The sequence below is a fragment of the Colletotrichum tamarilloi genome (genome assembly GCF_030869305.1).
Source record: "Colletotrichum tamarilloi strain Tom-12 chromosome Unknown Scaffold_40.1, whole genome shotgun sequence".
In the NCBI taxonomy this organism is placed as follows: domain Eukaryota; kingdom Fungi; phylum Ascomycota; class Sordariomycetes; order Glomerellales; family Glomerellaceae; genus Colletotrichum; species Colletotrichum tamarilloi.
Genome location: NW_026849423.1, coordinates 224,979 through 241,122, shown reverse-complemented (window position 1 = coordinate 241,122; position 16,144 = coordinate 224,979). Strand labels below are relative to the sequence as shown.

The 16,144-nt window shown below is 55.1% G+C and overlaps 6 protein-coding genes across 6 annotated transcripts; 3 read left to right on the top strand and 3 right to left on the bottom strand.

The window, feature by feature from the left end:
* Positions 1-602: 602 nt before the first annotated feature.
* CTAM01_09765 (uncharacterized protein) lies at positions 603-1,166 on the top strand (the record flags this gene model as incomplete). Its single annotated transcript, XM_060525781.1, has 1 exon — positions 603-1,166. The coding sequence occupies one exon, from the start codon at positions 603-605 to the stop codon at positions 1,164-1,166; it is 564 nt and encodes a 187-aa protein (XP_060379657.1).
* A 408-nt stretch (positions 1,167-1,574) lies between these two features.
* On the bottom strand, positions 1,575-3,302 carry CTAM01_09764 (AMP-binding enzyme; the record flags this gene model as incomplete). Its single annotated transcript, XM_060525780.1, has 4 exons — positions 1,575-1,679; positions 1,736-2,604; positions 2,663-2,699; positions 2,760-3,302. 4 exons carry the CDS (start codon positions 3,300-3,302, stop codon positions 1,575-1,577), a joined length of 1,554 nt encoding a protein of 517 aa, XP_060379656.1.
* Positions 3,303-4,271: 969 nt separating this feature from the next.
* CTAM01_09763 (G-patch domain-containing protein) lies at positions 4,272-6,155 on the top strand (the record flags this gene model as incomplete). The annotated part of the gene is made up of 5 exons (XM_060525779.1): positions 4,272-4,452; positions 4,520-5,008; positions 5,076-5,782; positions 5,907-5,990; positions 6,060-6,155. 5 exons carry the CDS (start codon positions 4,272-4,274, stop codon positions 6,153-6,155), a joined length of 1,557 nt encoding a protein of 518 aa, XP_060379655.1.
* A 707-nt stretch (positions 6,156-6,862) lies between these two features.
* On the bottom strand, positions 6,863-8,172 carry CTAM01_09762 (uncharacterized protein; the record flags this gene model as incomplete). The annotated part of the gene is made up of 3 exons (XM_060525778.1): positions 6,863-7,145; positions 7,198-8,053; positions 8,118-8,172. 3 exons carry the CDS (start codon positions 8,170-8,172, stop codon positions 6,863-6,865), a joined length of 1,194 nt encoding a protein of 397 aa, XP_060379654.1.
* Positions 8,173-11,056: 2,884 nt separating this feature from the next.
* Positions 11,057-11,347, top strand: CTAM01_09761 (uncharacterized protein; the record flags this gene model as incomplete). The annotated part of the gene is made up of 1 exon (XM_060525777.1): positions 11,057-11,347. One exon carries the CDS (start codon positions 11,057-11,059, stop codon positions 11,345-11,347), a length of 291 nt encoding a protein of 96 aa, XP_060379653.1.
* A 2,973-nt stretch (positions 11,348-14,320) lies between these two features.
* Positions 14,321-15,520, bottom strand: CTAM01_09760 (HhH-GPD superfamily base excision DNA repair protein; the record flags this gene model as incomplete). Its single annotated transcript, XM_060525776.1, has 1 exon — positions 14,321-15,520. The coding sequence occupies one exon, from the start codon at positions 15,518-15,520 to the stop codon at positions 14,321-14,323; it is 1,200 nt and encodes a 399-aa protein (XP_060379652.1).
* Between the last annotated feature and the right edge of the window lie 624 nt (positions 15,521-16,144).

Sequence of the window (16,144 nt, the reverse complement as noted above, 5' to 3'; positions counted from 1 at the left end):
GGCAATTGAATCGATCCATATCAGGCCAGTGCCGAGCATAATTGCTGAGCTCTACATACCGGCGCAGCGACAGATGGGTACCTTATTTCGTACCTTACCTTGACTCGATGGGCAGTGCGGGCTTGCACAGCTCCGAGGTGAAGAGCGAAACGGCGAGACGGGGCGGAGTTGGAGCTGGAGGTGGGTGAAGCGGGCGGGCGGTCTCCACCGAGTTCCCGTATCTCTGTCAGTGACACTTGGGATCAGTCATATAATCACTCATCCACATATCGCGTGAGATGGGATTTCCGTCTTTGATATAAAAGAGGATTGGGAGGGTACTGAAAGAACCTGAATGTGTTTCCTATGATCTGTTACTACTTAACTTTACACAACTTACGACCAAATAAGCTTGACATTCCATCCCTTGCATCACACATCTGCAAGCCAGCACATCTCACCGATTGAGGTCTCACAGCTACATATCTCGTCTCACCTCGCCTTACACATCACACTACCTTACACCAGCAACTTAACCCCAAACTCTCATCAATAAAGCTACACATCAAACCTTCCATCTCACCACACATCAACACAACCTCACACAACCACCCAAAAGGCAAATGACAGTCAGGATGTCATCCACAGAAGACACCTCGGCGCACAAGCGCAACGCCTCGGCAACAAGCGCAGTCCAAACCACACCACCACCCGCAAAACGCCTTCCTCCTCCCACGGCATCCTCCTCAGTCGCTTCCTTGCCCCCATCTCGCCGCGAATTCCCCCACACAATCGCCCTCGTCCTCTACAGCGACGGCGGCGCCGACGGCGACATCGCAGCCGCCACGACCGTCATGGGCGCTTTCGCCGCGCTGGCGGACGCGAATGCCGAGGTGAGGAGGATATCGAGGGAGTACGCGGTCCACGGGGGCGACGGGATGCCGGAGCCCGCAGCGGACAACGCCGGGAAGGACGTGAATCCCGCGCGGTGGAATGGGCCTGAGGGGAACTCGTGCTGGGTCGAGCTTCATGCCGTGACGCCGAAGAGCATTGTGCCGAAGAGCGCGTCTGCGTCGCCGCAGCAGAAGCAGGGAGGCGATCAGCAGCAGAAGAAGCTCTACGACTCTGATGAGGGGGAGGATCCTGATCTTGATGATGAGTTGGATGAGGGCGGTCACTACGACTGAAGAAAGATGTCTCTTTCCGTTTTCTTTTTTCACGCTCGAGTTGTTTGGGATAGGAGGGCTCCTTGGGTTTTACGCCTAGGAAGGGTTGAAGTTCATGGCTGGCGAGACGAAGGCCCCATGAGTGTGCGGCTCTATCTGATGAGATTCATGAAGAATCGGTCAATTATTATGGTTATTACGTTACATGTATATGCGGCGGGGCGTTATTATAGATAGTGGAAATCCCTCTATTCTATCCTTCTTTCTAGGTATCTAAAATAACACACAAGATCTCTCTTCTCTCTCTCTACAGTGTCTTTCACGCCAGATGTATGTGAGGTCTACGAGAATACCCCTTTCTACTGTCTTACAATCATCTAGGTCCGCCATGAGCATGGCCGAATCTTTATGATTTACTAATCGGCTGGTCTACAACTTGGCCTTGGGGGCCTCTTGTTGCTGCATCTTCTCGGCGACGATGCGGCGCTGGATCTTGCCCGTTGCTGTCTTGGGCATCGTCTCGGTGAAATAAATCTGAGATCTTGTTAGTCTGAATTTCCAGACAATCTCATAAGAGTTTATCAACTAACCTTCTTGGGAACCTTGAACTTGGCCAGCTTCTCCTGCACCCAGCCCTTCAAATCCTCGCCCTTGAGCTGCTGTCCCGGCTTGAGAACAACGGCAACACCGATATCCTGACCGTACATGTCGTCGGGGATGGCGAAGCTAACGGCTTCGGAGACGGCAGGGTGGCGGGTCAAGACGTTGTCAAGCTCAATGGGGCTAATCTTCTCGCCGCCCTTGTTGATGAGCTCCTTGATGCGGCCCGTGATGACAATGTAGCCGTCCTCGTCCTTCTTGCCTTGGTCGCCCGTGCGGAAGAAGCCGCCCTTGGTGTACGACGAGGCGTTGGCGGCGTCGTTGTTGAGGTACCCCTTTGTGACGTTCTCACCACGAATGCAAATCTCGCCCTCCTGGCCCTGAGCGAGCTCGTCACCAGCGTCGTTGAGGATGCGCACGTCGACGCCCTGGCCGAGGCCGACAGTGCCGGGCTTGCGCTTTGCGGGCGGGAGGGGGTTGGAGGTCATCTGATGGGCAGCCTCGGTCATGGCGTAGGCCTCGAGGACGGGCGCCTTGTACGTCTCCTCGAGCTGGTGGAAGACGGTGGGCGACAGAGGGGAGGAGCAGGAGCGGATGAAGCGAATGGCGGGCAGCGGGCTGGGCGTCGGGTTCTTGAGGAGGATCTGGTGGATCGTGGGCACGGCGGTGTACCAGTTGGCCTTGTGGGTGATGAAGTCTCCCCAGAACTCGGTGGCCGAGAACTTGTTCGGGACGACCATGGAGCCGCCGCAGGCTAGGGGTGCGAGAAGGCCGCAGAGAAGGCCATGGACATGGAACAGGGGCATGACCAGCATAGTGCGGTCCTCGCTTGTAAGCTGGTATGTGTTCTGGATGTTCTCTATCACTGGTGTTAGCCTTGCATCTCAGCTCCTCTCTCCTGCGAGACTTGGACTTACTCATTGTTCTGGTCAGGTTGCGGTGTGTAAGAGGGACCTATACATGATGTTAGCTTTCCCATGTTCCTCAACTCTAAGTAGACCGACTACGACTTACAACTTTGGGTCTGGAGGTGGTCCCGCTGGTGTGCAGGACCAAGGCAACGTCGTCGGCCTCAGCCTTCAACACCTTCTCAGGCCCCTTGCCCTTGAGCTGCCCCAGATCCTTTACATCAAGCGCGACCTCCTTCCTGGCCTCATCCCAGTACGTCTCAGCGATGGCGGCGTTGAACTTCTTGGCGGCCTTGACGGCAGGTGCACCGGCGGCATAGGCACCCTTGGGAACCAACACGATGGCGGACTTGACGTCCTCAATGTAGAACTCAAACTCGTCCTGCTTGTAGGCCGGGTTCAGAGGCGCAGCGATGCCACGCTGCCATGAGGCGGCCAGGAAGGAGACGATGAACTCATATGAGTTGACGGTCGCGATGGAAACGGGCGAGGCCTTTGTGATGCCAATGGCGGCCAGCTTCTGCTGGAAGGCCGAGGTCTCCCTCACCAGGTCGCCGTACGTGGCTGTGAGAGCATTGGGCTTGGACGGCACAATGACGGCCGTGGAGTTGGCCGGGCCGTTGATGGCGGTTTGGAGAGTCAACGCCATCTTTGCGTACTTGACGTATGAATTTTATCTCTCACTCTATTGGATGACAGGGTGTGATTGTGCCTGACCGGACGGCAGTTGAAGAGTTGCAACCACCAGCGAATTCGGAGAAGCTTTTGGAGTAAGGTGAGGTAAGGTGGTGGACGATCAGATGAACTTGTCTAGACAAGGATAGAACCCAGAGGATTCGTCCGGGGTAGGCAATTAGGATATTCAAGGAGCTTGTGTGAGTGAGCCGTTCAACGGTAACAATCTTAGATAGAGGTAAAATACAAGTCTACGTTGGAAACAAAAGTTGAGGCACAATGGTCGACTGATAGGGAAACCTGACTAGGACGATGATGTGCTCGGGACCAGCCCAGCCTGGGACAAGCCGGATCACCCCGGTCGGCTTTTTCTTAGCCCGCTGCCACATTTGCCCACTGAAGTTGACTGAACCACTGTAATACCCGCCCTTCCCAGATCAACCGGTGGCTCGTCCCCCACGAAGACCCCCGAAGAAACATGGAACTGCGCTTGCGCGGCAGACTGGGCGCTGTGCCGGAACGCGCAGGGGTAGGTTTTCAGTGGCCCAGCGGTCATTGAGGTGCTGAAACCCAGGCGGCCAGGCTCCGCTTTACTGACGGAAGAACGGCAGCGAACCGGTGGGTTTGGCTGATTCGCCTTAGGTAAGCCCAGGTATTCGTATCCGTTCTTTACGTCAGGCACCTGGCACTTTAAGGTGCAATCTGCACATTGACATTCGAGGTGCGCTCCCCACGAGTGGGTCCATCAGGCAAGCTTCCCAGCAGCTTCAACTTCGCTGTGCGGAACCAGGCTGAACCTGTCTCGTCGTCTCTTTTGCGACGTACTCAACCCTCGCTGCTGGTACTCGCCCATCACGCAGAACACCTCTGATAACCTTCCACACGACCATTGACCACCATATCAATCCTTCAAAATTACCCCTCCGCGCCGAAAATAAGCTCAATGGCCGCGCCGCCGCCTCCACCTCCGCCCGCGCGAGGAGGCTTGTCGCTCTACGCAAACCTCCTTGACCCAGTCGCCGACCCCTCGGCCACGATCTCGAGCGCTCCCGTCCGCTACAACCAAGACGGCACGGTCGCCGACCCGAAGGATGGGACAGCTGTGAAAAAGCCCATAGACCCATGTACTACCGCCGCTCTCTAGACCATATTCTTCTTCAGGTTCACCAGAAACTTACCTCCCTCCAACAGCCCTCCGCTTCCAGCCCATACGCAGACCACAAGCAAAGACAGCGAAACCAAAGCCAAACTTCCCCAAGACGATACCAAGCGCGAACACGTTAGCCGCGGCCACCTCCACAGCAGCTTCTTCCGCGCCAACATCCTCGACGACAGCCGCCCAACAACCACCGCCGCCAAAGAGCACCCTCGCCGACTGGGCCGTGACAGAGGAAGACGAGTGGCGCTACAGCGTCACCGCAGGCGCCGGTGCCGGTGCCGGAGGCCATCAGCGCGGCGGCCGCAGAAAGAAGAAGAAGAAGGGAAACAACGACCAGCCCGCCGAGACCAATTGGGACGACATCTACGACCCAACGAAGCCCACCAATGTCGAGGAGTACCTGCGCAGCGACGAGCGGATCCACGAGGTGCAGGAGTGGAAGAGGCTGCTCTACCGCCACCGCAGACGCAAGAGTCTAAGCGATGACAGCGACGAAGAGACGGAGCGCCGGCCGGCGATGAGTGAGTCTTCCCCCCGCCTCAATCTTCTTTGCGCAGAGACGGCACGTTACTTAAACGCTCTCCTCAGATCAGTTCGCCCCTCCAGCCGAGTACTCCTTCGTGCCCCCGCCTCCAACATCACCACCCCCAGCCGAACCACGAGCTACGGAAGCAGCAATCGGAGACGACGCATATGCCCGCCATCAAGCTCTCTCCGCGTCCGCACCACCTCCTCCCCCTCCTCCCCCGGCAGTGACCGACGAAGCAACGATATCCCGTGCACCCGTCCGCTATACTCCATCCTCCACCAAGCAACCGCCCGCAGACGAAGAAGACCCCTCAGACCCAGACTCCCCACCACCAACCCTCGGCCTCGGCGCCAGCAGGGCACCACCACCACCGCCACCGCCCGCATCAGAAGAAGCTCAGGCCCCGCGATCCTCCCGCCCAGGCCAAGCCGGCTTCGCCCAACGCCTCATGAGCAAGTACGGCTGGACAAAGGGCTCCGGCCTGGGCGCAGACGAGTCCGGCATCGTCAACCCGCTGCGCGTACAGGTCGAGAAGCGCAAGAAGAAGTCGGACGCCGAGGGCGGCGGGTGGGCTGAGCCGGGCAACCGCGCCAAAGTCATTGGCGGGAAGCGCAAGGACGAGACCGAGGGCGGCGGCGGCGGCAAGTTTGGCGGGCCCATGAGCGAGGTCATTGTTCTGCAGCGCATGCTGGATAACATGGAGGACCTGCAGGGCGAGATCGCCAATGGGCTGGGGCAGGAGATTGGCGAGGAATGCGGTGAAAAGGTAAGTGATCCATGCTTCAAGCTCTCCTGGAGCGACAGAAAGGGACCCTGCCTGCTTTGTGTACCCAAAGATGAAGAATATCACTTGCCGTTTTCCCAAATGCTAATTACGTCCTCTGTTATAGTATGGCAGGGTCGAGCGATTATACATCGACGTTGAAAAGAGGCAGGTCTTTATCAGGTTTACCGACCAAGTCTCTGCCCTTCGTGTAAGTCTTTCGCCTCCCGGCCACGTTCCACACACAGCAGGGCGTTTTCTAACATGATCACTAAAATAGGCGGTCAATGAGCTGGATGGACGCGTATTCAACGGCAATGTTATAGTGCCAAAGTTCTTCGATACTGAGAAGTTCGATAAAGGTATCTACCAATGACGTAGAATATGGAAAACAATAAATGGCTACCTCATAAAGTTGCAAACACTTGATGGAGATACGAACAATTGGAAGTTCGCCTTCAAGAGCCCAGAAAACGTCATTCCGTGAACGGCTTTCGCGTTACGTCTACTCATATAGTAACTTTACATCAGACATGGCACTTCAGGGCAATGAGACACAGTGAAACGTTAAAAGTAGAAAAAGGTATACACATCATGGATCCTCAATACACACTACAGCCCTCTCTATCTTCGTTGCCTATCGCCTTGTTGTCCGCCATCAATCTCACGCCTCCGCCAGGTATCTGCCGTTGCCACCGCCCGTGTTTAACCACCCATCATCCAAGCTCTCGACATGCCGCTCGACCGAACCCTTTTCCCAAAATCGTCTAGGCGGGATATGTAGCGTGGCAAGGTCGAAACCGAATGATGCGGTAGAAACGACGCGACGCGTTGGTCTGTAGGTGCTTTTGGTTCGTCACGCAAAAGAGAGTAAAAAGTCGACGAGGGTCCGTAGCATCTCCACCCATCGTCCAGTATTAAGTCTAGAGGTTCTCCTATACGCAGGAGGTTCCCAGTCTAGGGAATGCGTGAGGGTTTTCGCAAGCTGTTGAGACAGAGTTGCTGTAAAGAAATTGCACAAACAGTGAAAGATGTATGGAGAACGCCACCATTATCCGAGCCCGTATTTCCAGTGCCAGTCATTTACAACAGCTGAGTGAGACCGAAGAGAACAGCAGCGCCAAGGATGACGGTGTTGACAGCAACGTTGCCAGCGGCGCCATTGTTGTTGTTGGTGGAGCCACCGGCGGAGCCGCCGTTGCTGTCGCCGTCCTTGTTGGCGTTGGTGTTGTTGCTGCGGCACTTGTAGTCACCCTGGATCTGGCGGCCCTTCATCTTGTTGAAGACGTCGCAAGAGGTGTCAATGTTGCCAGTGGACTGAGTGTCGAAGGCACCCTTGACGTCCTCGAGAGCGGGAAGGTCGACCCTGTATTATTTGTCAGATTTGTCACAGAACCACAAGAAACCGTAAAACTTACTCAGTGAAGTTGCCACGGAGGAGAATAGCACCGCCAATCTGCTTAAGCTTGGGAAGACCGTCAATCTTCTGGAGAAGGGTGTTGTTCTGGATGGTCAGGCCGCCACCAGTCTTGGCAAGAAGGGGCAGAGACAGGTTGGTGAGCTCGACGTTGTTGATGAATGAGACATCACCATCGGTGGTCTGGGTCAAGTTGGGGGCGATGAACTCGGTGAAGGTGTTCTTGTCGAACTTGATGGAGCCGTTGACGACCTCGAGGGAGTTCATCTGGACCTTGGCGGCATCGGCAATGATGATCTCACCAGCCCAGATAAGGTTGGGGAGGGTAATACCCAGGTCGGGGCCGTTGGAGTTGATCTCGATGGTCTTGGTGGCGTTGGCCAGCTGGTTGCTGTAAGAAACAAGCTGGTTGTTGTTGTTGATGCGAAGGGAGTCGACAGAGGCGACGTTCAGGCCGTCCAAGCTCTTCAGGAAGGTGTCGCTGATGAGAATGTCGTTAACCTTGGTGACACCGGCGGTACCGAACACCAGGGAGCCGAGGGCGGGCAGAGTGACCCAGTTGATAGAGCCGACGGTGGCGAGCGAGGTGAAGCGCAGGTCAGAAAGGAGGGTCAGGCCCTGCATCTGGAAGGTGCCCTCAACGGAGGCGAGGGTGGAGGAGGTAAGGCCAACAAGCTGAGTGACGTTGGTAACGATCAGGTCGCCCTTGATGGTCTTGGGGCCGTTGATATCGATGTTGCCGGTGATGCTCTCGGAGATCTTTACGGAACCGGTGAAGGTGGTGCAGGGAAGGGCGGTAGCCATGGCGGCATCGGTAACGGTAACGGTGGCCGATGAGCAGATGTTGCTGCTCTGGGCTGGACAAAGCGAATTGTGGTTAGAAAACGTTCATCCCCAAAGAGGGCTTCGAACGGAACATACCAGAGGCAACACCAGCACCGACGGCCGCGAGGGCGGTGATGAGCTTGGAGTACATTGTGATTGATTTGGAGGCTGTGGATTTCGGGGTCAGTTTATCTGTGAAGAATCGATGGCTCGCGATGGTCGTTTGAACGGAAAGATAATGGAAGCGTTGATGAATTGGAGTCTACTCCAGGTCGGTATTCCTGAAGCGGTGTTCCAAAAAGCTCGACGTTGGTTGTAGAGGGAGAGGAGGGAAGGGAGTGAAGGAAGTTGACGTCTGCGGGTCGAAAGAATTGGTTGGATATGGGGCTCCGGTGTTTCTTGTGTGTTTCTGAAGGAACCGGCGAGCGACTCCTTTTTTCCCCCAGATGTCGACGATGGGCAAGGCAAGCGACGGTGGAGAAGAGGTGTAGTAGGGCAGAAGGAGAGGCTGGTGGGACGAGATGGAATTGGGCAATGTGTTTTTGGGGCTGGAGGAAGTGAAGAGGAGGCGAGAAGGCATTCCACGACGCGGCAAGCAATGGATGGCGATTTCCTGCCGAGCATTGGCAGCCGCTCTCCGCTCTTCCTTCTCGCCCGTGGCCTCCTTCCTCGTGTTGGGTCTTGTTTTCCGGATCGTTCCACGACAGTTACGTACCTTGAGTCCACGTGTGATTCTTCTTCTCTTTCTCGGTGATGTAGAAAAGGGAAGCTTTTGTTGAAGGCAGGAGATATAGGCCTTTTGTTGCGTACAGAGGAGTGAACGAGAGACGGGAATTGAATGTCAAAACGAACAGAAATGAAGCTGTCACGGAAAGGGAAGAGGAAGAAAATGATCTGGGGGAAGGGAGGGATGGAGGAAGACTGGACTTTGAGTGGTGCCGCTGGTTGGCGTGGACTGGCGCTATGAAGGGTAATAGAGGTATCCGTATCCGTAGTCAGGTAGAGAGGCAGACCCAGGATCCGGGAGGGTGTGGCTAGAGGGGAAACACTCTTTTTTGGAGAAGGGGGTGTGTAGAAAAAGTATCCCGCCGTTCTTCCATACAACTTTGTGTATGAATAGGTACAGCAACAGAGAGGGAGGCAAGGAATGGCCCGAAAGAAGGGGGGTCAAGGCAATTATCACGCTGCTATTCGTGGTGCACGCTGCGGGTACAAAGTAACCAAGACAGGGACCAGGGCCGGCGAGGGTGTGGTCAAGACTGGAACTGGGACCAAGAACTGACGGACCGGCGCCTCCAGCAGTCCAAGGTATCCGAAGTCTGTAGTGTACGTAGTAGACTGTAGCCCAGCTCCATTAGGGAGCGAGTGAGAGAGAGAGAGGGAGAATTGAGACTGAAGATGGTGGTGGTACTCTGTAGTTGAGCACTCATGCAGCACCAGCATCGGCATCGTCACCATGGAAGGTTCGGTGCGGTGACACATGTAGGCTGGTGTCTGGTGAAGCTACCAAGTATCTAGTCTGCCGTGTTAGTCTCTCGGGTTTGGTCAACGAAGACGCTCTACCTCAAACTAGAGTCAAGTCCTGTAGGTATCTCACATGGCACGGCGCCGAGCTACTCAAGTCAGTTGGGAACTTGAGACTCATTAATGTGCTACGGCGTAGACGGAATCCCCGTGAGCTGCCGCTGCTGTGGATATGGTGTCGCGACTTGCAGGTCTTTTGCGTTTGACGCTGGCAGGTTGCAGACAGACACACTGGCATTGGCAGAGTCTGTGTTATACGTCTATCTGATCATTTGTCTGTCTGTTCAATCTGTCGTGGCTGCAGCAGTCAGTGGGCTGCGTCTTTGGCAGGAATTCTGGGAGGATTTCCTCCAGTATTTTGAGCAACAAAAGTCCGTGTTTTTTCTCGCCATTTACAGACACGCCTCCTGGCCCCCTTTTTCCGCCAGAGTTTATCTGCCGGTCCCGAAGCCTGAGCCTCCTTCCTTTCACAAGGTACCAAGGTAGAAAAATCTCTGGAGCCTCTGCATGGGGGGGATCTGCTATCAAGACTTTTCTTTCCTTCCTTGACGCATCAGGATGGAGCAAATGGCCGTAGCAAATATTGAATGGCTTATAATCTGATTAGAGTGATGATGGAATCGCAATGGACACAAAAGCCGGCCGCCATGGCATCAAGTTTCTGCAAATAACCCTGCTTCCACCGGTCTGGCGAGATTTGAAGGTCTTGGTTTCTGGCCTAGCTCCGCCCATCGGGAACCACTTTGGAGCAATCCATCTCCCTCTTTGCACTAGTACAGGGGCAAGGGGCAGAGATGAAGAGTGGGTACCACTTGTACTTTTTAAGTGGGTCTCTTCAGGAAAGGGGGGGTGTTCCTTGTGAAGAAGATACGTACACACACGACACACACAATACTGCGTACACACAATTCTCTCCGTCTTCCAAAGAGGCACGGCCAGAGCGAATAATCACCACACACACACTCTCTCATACACTTTGACACACCAACATACCTTATGCAGACACACAGCTTCCCGTCAGTCAGACACCTCAGTTGACAACAGTCAGCGAGAACCTTACATCTGTCTCCTCTAGAAAGGCAATTCGCCTAAACGGAGTACTTGCGAGGGCTGACGTCTCTACTGATATATAGGACGAACATGCACATGCGCAGTCAAACATGAATCGCCAGACTCTCGCCCCTACGAAATCCCCCAAGCACAGAGGCGAGCACAGAGGCATTCCTCGTCCAATTCGTTCATTGCCCAAGGACGTGATTGATCCGACTTTCCATTCTCTCTGTCACGCCTCGACCGATAATTCTGTCCGAAAGTCAATGCGCTAGGCCAGCCGATGCGAAACCTTCCACTTATTGTGTGGTCTCTGGACCATTCTCGACACGAGCGCTCACAATTTTACATCATCGAGTGCCTAGGCACGAACACCTATTACCTATGCAAAATAAGTAGTTGGTAATGGCAGCACACCACACTAAAGCAACAAGCAAAACAAACAACAACACGCAGCAGTCATGAATGATCATCCGCCTCGCCTCGTCTCGCCTCCCCGTGCCTCCACAGATCATGTCTGTACCTTACATAAGTTGCTGCACTTGACCCTGCGCAGTAAGGTCAGGCCTCCCAAAATGGAGATGGATGGACATGGGAATGTCCGACGGATTCTCCCACTCTACAGTTATCCCGCACAAGGCCCTGCCAAGGTCAGACGCGAGAACCAGCCCCAGTATCCACTGACCGAGACTCTGAGACTTTGCACCGCGGATGCTGGAAAGCCTGAACCACCACGACCACCTCGCAGATAGTGACCACCCACCACTGCTGCGTTGATAGCGCCTGAGGCCCAGTTGGCAGTGAGGCTCCAGCCGAGACTTCCTTTCTCTTGCAAAAGTGTCACAACTCAAGGACTCCCAATCCACAATTGGCCCTCTTTCCGCCACCAATCAACACCCACCGTCTCGAGCCAGGCTTCTTCTGGCAATCAATCTGCGGTCCGACCTTTTTTGTTCACACACCCACGACACCCAGTCCGTATTGGTACCGATGGGTGCCGCCAACAACCCGCTGCCCAAAAGCTCCTGCTCGAATCATCGAGGCCTTGCTCAGCTGGCATCGAATCCCCATCGTTGATCGCCTCCATCCCAGAGAAAAACCATCACAAATGGTGCTAAGTTTGTACCAGGTACATTGCCCAGCACGCCACTACCGGCTGCCGCGAACAAGAAAGAAAAAAAACCGCAGGCTATGTCGGCCATCCATCCACAAATTGTTTCATCTCCCTGAGCGGCACAATGTTTTGATTTACAGATCCATCAGTTCAGGACTGCTGGCACCGCCAGGAGCCGCTGCAGTCAATGACGCAGTTGCTCGGCCATCCGAATGATTGTGGGCACGGCCATGGCCTGGACTCGACAAAAACTGTGACGAGGGTCGGGAAGAAGCAAGTTTAAAGCATGTTAATAACTTCGGCTCAAACATAGTGTACAGAGTACGGATGGCCACTCGCAGGCAGATATCAAATCATGCCTGGCTCCCGAGTCGCCCAGGCCTTCACTTCAGGCTTTGCACGGCGGCCTCGATCAGGACTGCAATCCACAGAGAAGAAGTTGGCAGTGCATATAGCGCGACGCGTTCAACAAGAGCTTGGCTGTGTCATTGGTCGCTGCCATTCGTCGACGGCTCAACACTGACGGCAGCAGAATGCGGGCATACGGGGGCTTGCTGTGGTCCATCTGCAATCATCGGCTCTGTCAGTTAATCCTATCTCCAGTGTTGCTGCAGCAGTACGGTGGTGGATGAGACGGAGTCGATACCCGGAACCAACCACGGCGATGTGACCCTCATCTTTCATGGGCCCTCACCACCATCAACGGCGATGGCACGACATTTCACAGTCGTGTCGCGTCGCTAGCCATTTCGACGTCTACTTACACTGACGCTAAGGCCCTTCCAAGAATACGCCAACACTGTTCTACGAAACCAGCGAGCCCGAACTTGCAAATGGCGGCTGAGCGCTGACGACTATTTGCCTCCCACTGGTCCATTCTCGGCTGGGTTGTTCAGCGGCCCGCGACAGCACACTCAGCCGCGACTGGTCGGAACTGAAGCTGCCTCCAAGGTTATGTTCTGCCACGATGCCGCACCGAGACAATGAGTCAAATTGGTATACAGATACAGGCACACATGTACAAATCAATATACGAATACTCGATGGCATGCTTGCTGTCTTTTTGCCCCAACCACCAGTGCCTGTCTCGCTCCCCCGAGATTTGCCATCTCTGTGTTCAATGCAGTCTGATGATCAGCCGATAGAAATCCACCAGAAATAGGAGGTCGGAATGGCAATACGGATACAAGCGATAAACGAAAGAACTAGCAACGCAGCAAGATTGCATCGCTGCTACGCACCATATTACCACATGCCAGTCTTCATTTTCGATATCTCTTGCTGCATCTTGTTCCCGGACGGCTCGCGCGTCCCATTCTACGCTAGTGACACACCCGTCACCCCCGGCTTGTCCGCGCTCATCCTAGCTTCATAATCTCTCAGGCTTGCAGGGGGGATACCCAAGACTTCCAGGTTTTCCAATGGCTCTGCCAGCTGCTGTGGCTGCCGTTTCTGAAAACCGTCAACGGCACGAACGGCGCTGGCCAAACAGAGTGCTTCCGAAGCACAAAGAGTGCAACGACCGATCTTCCATCGCGGCTGATCTATGTCACAGGTGGCCGTATGCCGCACAACGGAAATCTGGGACAGACATCTGGACTCAGACGGCTGCTTGGTATTACTCTGTATATCGCCTTGTGATGTCACTCGCAGCTTCCAACGCAAAGTCCTAGACTCTACAGTCTTAATTTCTGTCGTAGGGCCTCGAGCACGAGCGTCATGTGTTACTCTTCACTTTGTAACGCGGATAATACCTGACGCTCTTCAGCTGGTCAGGTTCTAGACTTTTAGTAACAATATGTTCATCCTGCGACAAGACTTCAAACATCGACATCCTTGGCTGACGCACGTTCAACCCCCATTTCACAGTCACGATGGCCCAGACGGAGCATCCGCGTGGAGAAAGCTTTCCCGTTCCTGCCACGAACCGCTTTCGTTCTGCCTTAACACGGCCCGGGGCAGCTGCAAGCTGCCGTAGGCCTCCCGTCGGGTTTCGGTGTCGCTGTCGTTGTCGCAGACCCGTCATTTGCTTGTGGCACTCAGGGCCGGTGCGTCCAGTCAACTCGCAACGCCTCGCAACTCCAAACACAAATGGAAAGCTGCGCCGCTTTCCCTCTGAGGCTGAACGTTGGAATCGTCCGCGCGCCGTACTCCGGGGGGGGGGGGGGCAGGCAAAACCCTGAAAGTGCAAGTCTAATTCTGACTGACGCACAAGGCTGTCAAGCCTGAAAGCTTGATCGATGTGCGGCATTGGGGTAATCCTAAATGGTCCTGAGTAGTTGAGGGATGACGTGGGCAGGTTCGTCGTGATCTATCCCGTAGTCCGCTTGACCATTACTAAGAGATTGAAGATAATTTTGTTTCCACTGCCGAGAGCTTTCGTTGGGGAAGTTTGGCTACGTTACCGTCTGGTTCTGGCCCTTCTGGGTGTGCGGCAGAATCGATATCTCGTATCGCCGGGGATTTCGTATCCTTCCCGGACACCCCACATGCCTCATTGGTGATGTCTGCAATTTCGCGATATTCGAGATGGAGACTCTGAATATCGCAAGAGTGGGCATGTTTTCCGAGAGAGAAAAGGCTATTTCCTGTGTAATACGTAACCCGACTACTACTCCAGTGTGCTTATATCAGTCTCCTCGACCCTCCACATATACCACATGAACACACTACGATACGGCGCAAACGGGCTCGCCATCTCTGTCATGTCCTTCTCCGACATGTACTTCCACTTGCCGCCGCCCTTGGCCTTGAGCTTGGCCACGTCCCGCCCGACAAAGGCCGCCATGCCCCTCTGTACGCCCAGATCGCCCAGCGAGAACACGTCCATCCTCTTGAGGCCGAAGCACGCAAACATCTCAACCGACCACAAGCCCAGGCCCCGGACGGCGATGAGCTTGTCCCGCACCTCCTCGTAGGGGGCCTCCGCCAGCATCTGGGCGCTCAGCTCCCCCGACGCAAATTTCTCGGCCAGGCCCTTGATGTACTCGGCTTTCCGCTGCGAGAGGCCGGCGGTGCGGAGGTTCTCGATCGAGCGGGCAGCTACCTCTGACGGCTGGGGGAACTTGTTGGAGGAGGACCCGGACTCGGTCGACTCAGCGGCTTCGATTTTGATTTCGGGTTCTTCGTCTGTTGTGAAGAGAGCGACGAACTTGTTCTTGATGGATCGTGCCGCGGCGCCCGAGACCTGCTGGGAGATGATGCCGCTGCAGAGGCTCTCAAAGGGGTCCACCTTTTCGGCGAGGCCTTCGGGTGAGAAGACGCGGCAGTAGTTTTTCTCAATGAGGGGCTTCATGCGTTCGTCGACCTCGATGAGATGGCGGCATGCTTCCTCGAGGATGGTGTCCGTGGTTGTTCTTTTCGCACTCCCGCCTGCTCCTGGAACACTACTCGTCGGTGCCTTGGAAGGCGATGCCGCCTCGGCGGACCGAGACGCGATCACCCTCGACGTCTCGGGTGAGATGACGGGCGCTTTGGTAAGTTTCGGGTCAGCGAGCCGGCTAACGGCCTTGGACTTGGGCTTCTTTACGGTGCCGTTGACGCGTTCGGCGATGAGGCCGACGGCGCTCGGGGTGGGTGTCATTGGCGGAGGCGGAACGGGTGTCACCGGGCCGGCCTTGGAGCTCCGTTTTCTCGGCGGTGTGACCGGGTCCGAGGACGGAGCTGAATCTGTAGGTTTGGGTTCTGCCGGGGCCTTTCTCTTCCGGCCATTTGGCGCCGGGGAGGCTGCGGAAGGCGCTATGATTGTGGGAGGCGGCGGAATCTTGATGTCCGTTTGGGCGCCCAGTCGCGCTGATCGCCGGGACGCCATTGTTCGTGATGTCTTTTCTGTTGACGGCTTCGATGATGGAGAGTGACTTCGTATGTTCTCAGGTGATATTTGAGTGATGTGAGTTGTCCGGCTGCCGTGGGTGAAGTGCGAGTCGCTCAAGGTGAATATCGAGTGATGTCGTAAACGTACAAATCCCCGTGCAGCAAAAACGGAGCTCATAGAAGGACGGATGAAATGAACCCTCATTCAGACGCCATTGGCTTTCAAAAAGGTAATTACTGAATTCTCTAGTCGACGTAGAGTCGAAACATGGGTATCGAATATGTTGTTCACTTGGTTGCAGCAGCAGTACGTCGCAGTTGCATCGGTAGCAATGTCGTTGGCATTCACGGCAACAACGAGGTTCGCCAGTGATTGAGGCTCCGGAGCCGCCACTCGGCTGGCACCACTTAGTGCTTTGTCATCTTGAGTTTGGGGGCGCACGGGGAGGACGATGAAGTGCTTCACTGCTTCTGGGAAAGAGAGCTTCCCGCTTGGATCGACATGCGCCTGCCTTTTGGAGAGAGCAGCTTACTCAGCCGAGGCTTGGTTTATCCCGTACGCAGTACTATATTATCATGGTCGGATGAACCGACTCGGTCAAGGTCAGATCCTACGGCAGAG